The sequence below is a fragment of the Chelonia mydas genome, chromosome 1 (assembly GCF_015237465.2).
Source record: "Chelonia mydas isolate rCheMyd1 chromosome 1, rCheMyd1.pri.v2, whole genome shotgun sequence".
Lineage (NCBI taxonomy): Eukaryota > Metazoa > Chordata > Testudines > Cheloniidae > Chelonia > Chelonia mydas.
In genome coordinates, this window is record NC_057849.1 from 319,695,873 (window position 1) to 319,708,260 (window position 12,388).

Here is a 12,388-nt window from a genome sequence, read left to right on the forward strand (position 1 = left end):
CCAGCAAGGAAACAGAGGTAACTCTGTTTCCAAAAGCAGCAGATAGTAGTTTGCCTGAAATTAATTAACAAAGGCAGTCACTTTGCAGCGTTAGACAAATTAGGCTTTTTCTGCTAAGTCCTAACTTATGGAGAGACCCTACAGAAAGAAAGTCAATGTAGAATAGAACTTGAAACACAGCACAGGGTGTAGGGGTTGTGCATGAATCTTGGTTACTGTGTAAGAGTTTGCCCTGCGAATGGAAGAGGAGCTTAGGGGAAATCTGCAGATACATAAACACTTGCTTGGGAAAAGAGCCGTTGGAAAATGCAAACCTTATTTTTCTTAAAAAATAAAAATAAAAAATCAAAATTGTCAAGTGTTTGCTAATACTTACAAATGTTTCTATTAGGCAGAGTGAGATGAAATAACTGCATTTTCATGCAGGGTTCTAACACTAAACAGTGAGTTGTCTGCAAGATCCTAGGTCCTGACTCCTTGTTTTTTCACAGCATGAGTATTCATCTCAAAACATGCCCAAAAGCTCCCTTCTCTCAGACTGCATGCGGGTAGTGTGTGACCCTTCTTGGAGGACTATGTCCCTTTGCTCAAACCCTGGGTAATTTATAGCCATGCTGTCTCTGGAGAGTATGAGAATGCATGATGGAGCTGTCACAGTTCAGTTGCACATGAATTCCCCCTCTTTAGACTAGCAAAGGCATCCGCTCTCAGGCTTCCACCTCTCTTGGCCATTGTCTCTGACACAGTGAAGACCTATGTCTCACTCACTTCTGACTGGGATACTTCCAGGGTGCACAGTTGTTTCCAGCTTTCACTGTGTTTTTCCCAGCAGAGACAGGCTACCAAAGCACACCTGCTTGCTTTCTCTTCCGAGATGGTTAACAGTGTGACTGGCCAGAGCTATAGACACAACACAGCTCTTTTTATGCAAGGCGAGCCCATTTGATTATCAAAAGCACTACAGAGAAAACATTAAAAACAATAAAAGACCATATGCTCGTGCTTACAAACTTACCAGAGATCACCCCAACTCTAGCATGGGCTCTGGCAGTTAGTTAGTCCTTCAAAGCCCCCTGAACGACTGGGTGCTTGTTCTGAGCAGGGGCTGGTATGAACTTCTGGGTCACAAGTTCATAACAGCCTCTGCTCAGAACAAGCACCCCATCTTATGGGGCCTTAGTAGCCCAGTCCTTCCAACCCTACCCTAAGGATTGGGGCCCTCCATGGACCAGGGTTCCCTGTCCATTTGCTGAATCAGGAAGAAGGCCCTGAGCCAGTTTAAAACCAGGCTATTTGTCCAAAATTCTTTTCTTTGTCTGAGGGTCCGTGGAGAATCCGTTCTGAACTGGTCTCTACTTCTCCAGGGGGAGGGGTGGAGAGTGGCTTCAAAGGTATTACTTTAGCATCCCCTTCCTATTAGAGAAGGTACATACAATGCCACAATAATACATACACAATTGCATTTTTGGTACAATGGACTCCAAAGGTATTAAACCTGATTCAGTAAGATTGAACTTTATTGAATAAAGTTAATTCAGGATAATATGGGAAACTGTCAGTCTGTCACAGGGTCATCCTGATGTAAGTATCATATTTACATTTCCTTAGAATGCATCCCTTTCTAGCTAACCTGACCTGACCTGAAGAAGAGTTCTGTGTAAGCTCGAAAGCTTGTCTCGCTCACCAACAGAAGTTGGCATAATACCTCACCCACCTTGTCTACCTTCTTATTAAGACAGATTTCTTTGGAATATGCAGGATGTTGTCTTGTTTTTATACAGATTCATTGGTTTTGATCTTTTTCAAACAGGAACTTTGAGTATCAAATACTTCCATAATCTTATATAAAAGTACCAGATAAAAAACAGAAATTCTAGACCAAAGGAAATGGCCATGTTTTTAGTTCATAGGTTTATGCCCGTCTGCCCTGGATTTTCTATCTTTTAATGTTCATCTTTTGTCTGGATGACTATTGTCTGAATCTTTAAGAGGAGACCTTAACTGCTGGTTTGGGTAGCCAAGTTCTAGTCAAACAGGCTTCTAAAAGGTAATTACACTAACTGCCCTATTTGAATGCTAACAGGTGTGTGTTACGTGCTGGATGTGAGTGCTCAGCAATGATCAGATAAACTCTAATAATTACAAATACAACATGAAAAAACATGAGTAAAGCTACATCGGTTACACTCTGGATTGTAGCAATAACTTTTATTGACTTTATTTGTGTTTCGGTTTTGTGCAAGCTTGTTTTTAAACATGATCGGTGGTTTATATCAGTGGTATTTTAAATTTAAATCTCATTACAATGAATAAATTGATGAAGAACTGTGCAATAATAGTTTCATTCAGTCTCTGTGCAATAAAAGAAAAAGTGTTGTATTTGCAAACGAGAAGGCAAAGTGTAGATATACCTACATCTGTGTGTACAAAAGAGAGCTTGTCTTCTATATAACACATGATTTTAATAACAAACCAAGCAACCCAGAAAACGTAAATACAGAAATAACCTGTTAACCCACAGTTAGTCGGTGGAGTTTCTGTGCCTGTGGATTTCTGTTCCTACCATTGAACAGGAATGTTTTAGTTACATTTGATTTTTTTTTTTTCCAGTATTTCAATAACTTCCCCCTCTTCCTTAGGGAGTGAGCATAGTTGAGCGCCAGTATTCTCAAGATCGTATCCCATCCTGGACTGGAATAGGATTTGTAAGAGTCCCTGAAGGGGCATATCTGGAATTCTATATCGACAATATTCCATATTCTATGGAGTATGATGTTGTGATTCGCTATGAGCCGCAGGTAATTGGCCATTCTTTACATAGGTGTTTATCAACATTGTTACCTCTTGAGAGGGCGATGACTGATTGTAGATATATTTAGCAAGGCCTGAGTTTTCCTGTGGAATGCTAGGAGCTGACTGGTGCAATGATAATCTTTTTTACCTAAAAATAACCGAAATGCAGAAGACTTATACTGACCACTACTGTTGTTTGCCTCACAATCACAATAATTATTATTATCTTATTATAATTGTGCTGTTGGAGTGCATGATGCTTACTGGACAATTACAAAATTATGACAAGATCTCTTATGGGACAGCTGAGGATATAAATTAGGCATAACGCAGCAAGGACGACTAATAAACAAAGGGTGTGGAGACGGTTGCTGTGTGGCATTAGGAGACCAATTGCACATCTCCCACAAGCAATCCATATGCTGAACTAGATTTACATAAAATATTAATGGAATAATTGTGAACACAAGAATAAATGTGAACCATTCCAAGGAAATCTTGATCTGTTTGTGGATAGTTCACAAACAGGAAAAACCCATCAAATAAATTGTTCTGTAACCAGAGCTACGTGAACTCTGTGTACTGGAGTGGAATGCCATGAATTGTGATTGTTACATGTGCGTCTTGTTAGTTCTCATTCTCACATGCAGTTTTGATAGCAGAAGTTTAATCACTTATCCATTGATGATGATCAATTTTTCCAGTTACCAGATCACTGGGAAAAAGCTGTTATTACGGTTTCACGCCCAGGCAAGATTCCTACAAGTAGCCGATGTGGTAATACCGTTCCTGATGATGATAATCAGACTGTATCATTATCACCAGGCTCAAGGTCTGTATAACTGTTGTATCATTCATTTCAGGCTTGATAGGTTTTTTAGGATTTGGTCACACAAACTTCCAAACTTTCTTTTCAAAACTTACCATTCATTCTTAGTAAAAATCAAACAAGAAGAGGCAGAATATTATCCCAAATATTCCATAGAGCCATCTGAAAAGATTTATTGCATTTAACATGTTAAATGAAAACCAAACATTCTGTTTCCAATCCAGATATGTCGTCCTTCCACGACCCATATGCTTTGAAAAGGGACTGAATTACACTGTTCGTCTGGAGCTACCACAGTACTCCTCCCTCAGTACTGAGGTGGAAAGCCCATACACACTCATTGACTCGGTAAGTGCATGTTACTTTATGGATGTTTTTAAAGAAAAATCAAACTTAAAATACTAAGTGTTGTATTTTCTGTTTGGGTCCTGCTACATAAATCCCACTGAAGTCAATGGGAGTTCTGTTCACTTATCCATTGGCTAAATTTGGCCGTACATTTACAACAGTTTCAAGCACTGTAAACATCTTCAGGTTTAAAGTATGTGCCCTGTTTGGTTTCTTTTCTGATATGCGTTCTTTGCCGTACATTACAGGATCACTAACATGTTAAGTGCTGAACTGCTAAAGTCTGTATCTTTGGAAAGGCTTATTTATACAAGTGAGGCAGGCACATCATGAATATCAAACCTGATCTTCCATATTTTCCATAAAATATTAGTTTTGTGGATGCTAGACATCTTCTCTGAAAATTAAGAAGATCTTGTTGGTTTTGCTGGGTTTTTTGTTTTTCTTTTATTTTAAAAAGCAAGCGTAATAGGAAACAAAGTAGTATTTAGTTTAGACAAAAATGGACTGTGGCATTATAAATGGTAATGTTTCTTCATTTTATAATTGTTTCATAGCTCGTTCTTATGCCTTACTGCAAATCACTGGACATATTCACGGTGGGGGGCTCAGGCGAAGATATGGTCACTAACAGTGCTTGGGAAACGTTTCAAAGATACCGATGTCTGGAAAACAGCAGGAGTGTTGTGAAAACCCCTATGACTGACGTCTGCAAGAATATTATTTTTAGCATCTCTGCACTGTTACATGAGACCGCATTATGTATGTACAACTTCATTGACTTGCAAAGTAAATCACAATTTTCCAGTTGTTAATGTTGTTGCCAAGATGTGGAGGTGTGTGTGGAGAGATGCTGCTCAAACCTGTTTTATGAGCTGTGGTGCTCTTTTTTTCAAATTCTGTCCTCTTTTCACTATTCAGCTTGCCAGTGCAACCCTCAAGGCTCATTAAGTTCAGTGTGTGACTCTAATGGAGGACAGTGCCAGTGTCGTCCGAATGTTGTTGGAAGAAGATGTGACAGATGTGCTCCTGGCACCTTTGGCTTTGGACCTAATGGATGCAAATGTATGTTTAATCCATAATCTCCGCATATTCATTCTAAAAAGAAAAGGAGTACTTGTGGCACCTTAGAGACTAACCAGTTTATTTGAGCATGAGCTTTCGTGAGCTACAGCTCACTTCAAGGCTATGCATCCGATGAAGTGAGCTGTAGCTCACGAAAGCTCATGCTCAAATAAACTGGTTAGTCTCTAAGGTGCCACAAGTACTCCTTTTCTTTTTACGAATACAGACTAACACGGCTGTTACTCTGAAAATATTCATTCTAGTTAGGCAATGGCAAATCAAATAATGGGGAATATTGGTATCCTAACACTTTCTAACAAGATATGCTTTAAGGAACTGTTGTTCTGTGAATCTAAGTATAACCTAGGAAATCCAGTTTAAAGTCTCCACTGTGTTGAATTTTTATATTCTAATACAATTGTAGGATCTGGTCTTTCAGCCCTTACTGGGGCAAGACTCTGATTAGCTTTTGCGGGAGCGATGCCAGGTAATAACTGCAGAGCCAGGTCCAGAGGCTGCAACTTCATAAATGGAAGAGAAGTTTTCCAACTATCATTTCTTTTTAACTGCATTTTTATTTAATTTAGCTTGTGAATGTCACGTACAAGGTTCTGTCAGTTCCTTCTGTCATCCTGAGACTGGCCAGTGCCACTGTTTCCATGGAGTGTATGGCCGCCAATGTGATAGGTGCTTACCTGGATACTGGGGATTTCCAAGCTGTCCGCCTTGCCAGTGTAATGGCCACACGGATGACTGTGACCCATACACTGGGGAATGTTTGAATTGCCGCGATTCTACCACGGGACACAACTGTGAAAGGTATGGTCTCTTCTTATAGCTGATTTATTGCTACATTATTATACCTTGTAAGCAATATCCACTGAACTGCCCCAGGCAAAGCTAACACTCAATCCTAAAGTCATTACTCAAGTCCCATTGAAGTCAGTGAAATTAGCATGATCAAGCACAAAACCTTGATTCTGCACTGTGATGCCCCACCCTTATTACCGGACGGGGAACCTGTGTCTCCTGTTTATAAAGGAGAAGTGTCCCCTATGTAAATATCACATGTCCATCTTACTCGGATTTCAGCACACAGAAATAGGAATGAATAGAAATGTCTTGGTCTGCCAAACTGGACCACCTGGGTTCAAGACCAGTCCAAAGGCTTGTTTGGGCGGGTGTGGGAAAGGGGATCTTAAAAGTGACAGTGTCCATTTATAGGAAGAGGGCCAGCTCTCACTGCAAAAATTCCTCTCATAGTGTCCACTTTGTAGTGGTGACTGTGCAGTGGAGAGCAAGGCAGAAATTTTAAGGAGATGAACAAACCCAGAATTGTTTCAGACACTTAAATGATCACTTAATTTTAATGAGGGCAAAATGGCAGGACCCATTTTCTTCCATCTCCAGCAACAGAGCAGTGAATATATGTTAAAAAATGCCACTCTTGGTGAGAGTATGTACCGCTGAAAGAGCTACGGAGATGAAAAGTCTGTGTAGAGTTATCACAACTAGGGGCCAAACCCTGGGCCCTGGTGCAGAACTGGCCAGAGCTGCGTGGACTCTGGCCGATTGGCAGCCATGGAAACCAAAGCAGATTCTGAAGGGAAGGGGCGAACCCAATCCTCTGTAAGCAGCTGTTGGGAACCTGTGTGGCCTCCTATCTTTGCTCCAAGCCCAAGGGCACCCTTTTGAGCAAAGGAGTGTGTATCGAGGAGGCATAAAACTGATTTCTCCATATAAATGTGCCTAAACACCTACCAGAGGAGGTTTTAAAGTGTTATGATCAGAGGTAAGACATTGCATCTCAGATGGAATGGTTTGGTTTGGCATGGCATATTACTTGTAATGCTAGTATGAGCCCAAGAAAACATCTTTACAATAGTGTTATTCATACTGTGAATAACAATTGGAGACCTACAAAAGATGTAGTCCATCTCGCTCATCCCTCCAGTCATTGGAAACCATTCTAGTGCGATTTCACATCAGAAGAAATAGTTTGTACAACATCTGCCTGTGGGTTCACAAGCCTTTATTTAATACAGGTGCCTTGGTGGCTATTATGGAGACCCTGTCCTGGGATCAGGAGATCATTGTCGGCCTTGCCCTTGCCCAGATGGCCCAGAAAGTGGGCGTCAGTTTGCCAGCAGCTGTTATCAAGATCCTATTACTCTGCAAATTGTGTGTGTCTGTAATGTGGGATACATAGGTAAATACCATGTGCTTTAAAGGGCATCTACTGAGTTTTAATCTAGCTACAGAGAGGGACTATGTAGAGGGAAGTAGAAAGCACCAGCATAAGCAGTGGCAGAAGTTACTATAGTACCAATATTTGTAAGTGTTGTAGTTTTTACTTACAAATTAAGGGCCAATCTCTGGCAAGCAATGTATGTAAGCATTCACTGGAAAATCAGTGGGAGTGAGAGAGAAGTTATCCACCCCTATTATTCCTGCCAAATCTCTCCACCTAGTGTTTGTTGTTCAGCTTAATTTAAATTGTAAGCACCTTAAGAGCAAGTCTTCGATTTTATGCATCTATGAAGCACCATATACCCCTGTAGCAATCCATAAATAATGAAGTTATAAGAACCACTCCCAGCCAGCAGGCAAATACTGCAGGTAGGAGTGGCACTTTGAAAAAGCTAGGAAAGAACATCTTGCACAGCAAATTTTTTTTGCTATCTCTCTAAATTTTAGTGAATGTTTATGACGCTAGAAGTTATTTGAGTCCCCAGCTCAAGCAAAGCGTCCCTAGTGAGGACAATACTGAAATCAATGCATAGGCTTAAAGCTAAGCTTATGTTTAAGTGCTGTCCTGAATAGGGATGCCCATTAACACATGTTGCAAGTACTTCCTAGAATCAGGGGCCTTGAATTCTGAAATCCATGACAAAGAGCTACCCTGCTATAAGTTGGCTCAGTTCCATTGAAATCAATGGATCTACTCAACTTAGACTTGGTGAGGATCCAGCCAAGTATTGTATTTTGTTTCTCTGAATATATTCAACTCAATTTCCTTTCAACTACTCACCTTCAATCTCTTGTCTCACTGTCTTGCTGTTTATTGACTCGTACGTTCACGAGCTGTAATAATAATGTCTTGATTTGATTGTTTGTTTAAACAGGAAGCAGATGTGGTGAGTGTGCTTCTGGTTTCTTTGGAGACCCTGAAGAGATAGGTGGAGTCTGCCAGCCATGCCAGTGTAACAACAACATTGACATGACTGACCCAGGGGCCTGTGACAAGCAGTCTGGAAAGTGCCTGAAGTGCTTGTATCAGACAGAGGGTGAAAATTGCCAGCTGTGTAAATATGGGTACTATGGACATGCGTCGCAACAGGATTGCAGAAGTAAGTGCAGGGAGGGAGGGGACTTCCCATTCCTCACTTCTACAGCACTGGCCAGAATTCATTTACCTGCACTAAACTCTAGAATATCATTAAGCCTAGTGAACTGTGAAGCTGTTGATTTTGCAGGTGGTCTCAGGACATTCATGGAGAATTGCAGATAACCTAAAGTATTTTAAATTTACCGGGAACCATTTTTGATTAAACGGATGGTAGAAACCTAATTACCTCTGGCTAAACATTGGGTTTGCAGCTTTAGTGTGATTCTTCAGGGGGCAGGAGTCCTTTAGTGTAACAGGGAGAGAGGAGACACCTAGCATTTACATGTCCAAACAACGGAAAGAATGGGCTCTTGTGGGATAAGGATTTCTTGCCTTCTTGTTAGCATTCATTGTTTCCCTCTTATCAAGAGATCGAGCATGGCCATTTCCTGCTGCTTCTTAAGCCCTGAAGACATGGCTTTTGTTTACGCAAACATTCCTGGGATTTTAAAGAACAGCAGGAGTGGGTTCCTGAAAGCTTAGAAGGAAGGACTGCCTCAGGGAATGAAAAGTGTTAAGTGTGATTATAGTCACATAATGGTGGTGTTCTGTTTTGTGTTTTTTTTTTTAAAAAAAGGGAATCTCTTAGTCCAAAGTGCTACTCTGTATTTATCCAGAATCGTTAGTCACAAAAACGTGGTTTTTTTTCTTTTACTGTTTCTATTAGCAGAGCAAACATCTCCTGGAGGGAGGTAGGGAGCTGAGTTCTATTGTGAGTCATATACCATCCCCTGAATTTGTAGAGATTCATGTTGCAAAGTCTCTGTTTCTGGTGGTTATGTGGGAATCAGAAAGAATCCAGCCTGACTTGCAGATCCCAGGGTGAGTTTGCAGGGCTGGCACTTGGAAACTAAGAGTATGTCTACGCTACCCACGTTACAGCGCGACCGCCGCAGCGCTGTGACGTGGGCAGTGTAGACATACTTTATCACCGGGGGAGAGCTCTCCCAGCAATTTTAAAAAAAAACAAACAAAAAAACCCCACCCCTAACGAGCGGTGGTAGCTTTATCACTGGGAGCAAGTGCTGTCTATACTGGTGCTTTTCAGCGCTAAAACTTTTGTCATTCGGGGGGGTTTCCACACAGACAAAAGTTTTAGCGCTGAAAGTGGCCGTGTAGACACAGCCTAATAATCTCTTTCACTTTGTAAAGAGAGTGCATTTATATGGAAGACAATTAACCTGGAACCCCATTGTGTTCCCCTTCTTACAAAATTCACTTTTCAGAGTTCGTTAAAGACTCCCTGTATCTGCTTATTATATGTGCTCCTAGTCCTGCAAGATGTTAGGAATCCTCAAGCCACCTACTGTGAATATTACAGGAGCACGTCACAGGATTAAGCCTTAGTTACACAATTGCTCAAATTAACTTGGAAACAGATGTAGGGACACTCTGAGATCTGTCTGCATCTTTGCATGGTTAATAACTTGCAGCATAAGTTCTGAAAAATTAATAGAGGCATTTGAATGAGAAGGCAGTTTACCATACGGGGTGTTAATACTGCACTCCTCACCATGGCATGTGTACCCAAGACAGGCTTTACAAGGTGCTTCATTAGGCTTTTCCTCCCAAAGCATCTGTTTTCTAAGGCTATGTCTACATGACACAAAACTTCCACCCCCAATGAGCGGTGTTTGTGCCCTCCTGCCCACAATACACTGTTCACACTGGCACTTGTCGCATCAAAACTTTTGTCTTGGGGTGAGGGGGGAGGTGGTTAACACCTCTGAAAGACAAGTCTTGTCATTCAGTTGCCAATGTAGACATAGCCTAAGTAACTTAGAATGTCAGGACATGCCGCTAGGGATGTTTGTGTAACTTTCCCCATTTGCATAGGATCACGTCTCCCTGCAAACCATCTCCTCTTTTGGTAACACATCAGTAACTGACATTTAGATTTGGACTCAATTTAATGTGGTGTTGTGCTAGCATAGCAGAGTTAGTCAGGATGCCTGCTCTTCCATTACAGAGTGCGTCTGTAATTACTTGGGAACAGTGCGAGAGCACTGCAATAGCTCAGAAGACTGTCAGTGTGAGAAAACAACCGGCCAGTGCCAATGCCTTCCCAATGTGACCGGGCAGAACTGTGATCGCTGTGCACCACACACTTGGAGACTGGCCAGTGGAACTGGATGTGAACTGTGCGAGTGCGATGTTGCTCGTTCCTTCGGGCCATTGTGTAATGAGGTAAGAAATGCATAGGGCCTCATTAGTCTTATCCAGCAAAATACTCCTCTGCATAGTTATTGGCTGTATTCATAGGAAAGTTGCACAATGGTTCAGTAAATCAGATCCAGAAGAGAAGGTAACGTTCTCAGTGAGCTGTATAACTGCTAGGGCTGTGGGAAAGTCATGACAAAAAGGGCAATTCGGGGACAAACACCAGAAGAATTGAGGAATTGTAAAGAAGGCACAGGCATTGTCTCTATACCCCGAATAATACTACTTCCCCCAGTGCACACACGACAAGAAGGGCTGGATTGTCAGAAGTGCTGAGCATCCAACTCTATTTTTAAAGTCGATGGGCACTGTAGGGCCCTGGCAATCTTGAAAATTTGGCCCTAGTAATTCAGTTCTAAAGATCATGTTTGGCTAGATAGTCCACACTGGGGTGAGATTTTTAGGATCAGGTCCAGAGAGATAGGAAGCATCACAATTTTCTTAAATTATTTTTATCTTTCAGCTTCAGTCTGTGTCCAGCCGTGTTGCTTTCTGCTTTCTGTTAGTGAGCTTGGCTGCTGAGTCTTTGTCAATATATGAAAAGACCAAAATAACACTACCTGAGCATGTTCCCCACATAGGGAGACCAGATGTCCTGATTCTGGGGGCTTTTTCTTATATAGGCATCTATTATCCCCCCACCCCCATCCCGATTTTTTACACTTGCTATCTGGTCACCCTATCCCCACTAGCTGCTGGGAATAGCTCCAAGAGCTTTGCTGGTGATGTTCCCTTCCAGACAGGAACACCAATTCACCTTCTCTTCTTCTCCTTTTTTTAACAGTTCACGGGGCAGTGTCAGTGCATGCCTGGGTTTGGAGGCCGCACCTGCAGGGAGTGCCAAGAGTTTTTCTGGGGTGACCCCAATGTGGCATGCCAAGGTGAGTCTAATTTCTCTGCCCCCGAGTCCCTTGCTGTGTTTAGAATTACCCATGTACACTTTCAGTGATTGGGACCCTTAAACTTCTATTCACTTTCTTTAAAGGGGTCCTGCTGACCAGTTTGTGTAAAAGTTGTTTATATTGCCCTGAATGTTGCAAGCTCTGTTCTGGTTCTCCAGAGCAATGCTGACCACTTTGATTAAGTTTGTTCACACTGAAGGAAACAAAAGTGCATTCATTTCAGTAACTCCGTATGTTCATATATGCCATGGCGGTGGGCATGCTTTTTGCATACAGAAAAGAGAGATCAGCGGGGGGAAATATGTCAAGTAGTTAAGGCATTATAAACAAGAATAAGGGTTTTTACGGTCTTTGGCAGTGCCTTTCTTAATGTTGTGATGTTTGCATCATAATGGTATAAAGAAACATGTCCATGTTTGGTTACTCTGGCATGCTGTTCTAGTAAGGATGGGCAGACCCAATGAAATTCTAGGTGGAGCCTGGTGTACAAGGTAGATTTGTATAGGGAATAATTAAGAAAGGGATAGATAATAGGACAGAAAATATTATATTGCCTCTATATAAATCCATGATACTCCCACATCTTGAATACTGTGAGCAGATGTGGTCACCACATCTCAAAAAAGATATACTGGAATTGGAAAAGGTTCAGAAAAGGGCAACAAAAATGATTAAGGGTATGGAACGGCTTCCGTCTGAGGAGAGATTAATAAGACTGGGACTTTTCAGCGTGGAAAAGAGATGACTAAGGGGAGATATGATTGAGGTCTATAAAATCATCACTGGTGTAGAGAAAGTGTTTAGTACTTCTCATAACATAAGAACTAGGGGTCACCAAATGAA

The 12,388-nt window shown here is 41.5% G+C and overlaps 1 protein-coding gene across 2 annotated transcripts in view; it reads left to right on the forward strand.

Annotated features, from left to right (window-relative positions):
- LAMB1 (laminin subunit beta 1) overlaps positions 1-12,388 on the forward strand; it is a 70,512-nt gene that overhangs the window by 23,974 nt on the left and 34,150 nt on the right. For both annotated transcript variants that reach the window (XM_007065659.4, XM_037889124.2), the window contains exons 14-23: positions 2,640-2,798; positions 3,498-3,625; positions 3,847-3,970; positions 4,528-4,732; positions 4,892-5,035; positions 5,623-5,854; positions 7,081-7,244; positions 8,161-8,385; positions 10,393-10,610; positions 11,428-11,524. In XM_007065659.4, coding sequence (XP_007065721.1) covers positions 2,640-2,798; positions 3,498-3,625; positions 3,847-3,970; positions 4,528-4,732; positions 4,892-5,035; positions 5,623-5,854; positions 7,081-7,244; positions 8,161-8,385; positions 10,393-10,610; positions 11,428-11,524 — 1,696 coding nt within the window. The remainder of the gene's footprint in view (positions 1-2,639; positions 2,799-3,497; positions 3,626-3,846; positions 3,971-4,527; positions 4,733-4,891; positions 5,036-5,622; positions 5,855-7,080; positions 7,245-8,160; positions 8,386-10,392; positions 10,611-11,427; positions 11,525-12,388) is intronic.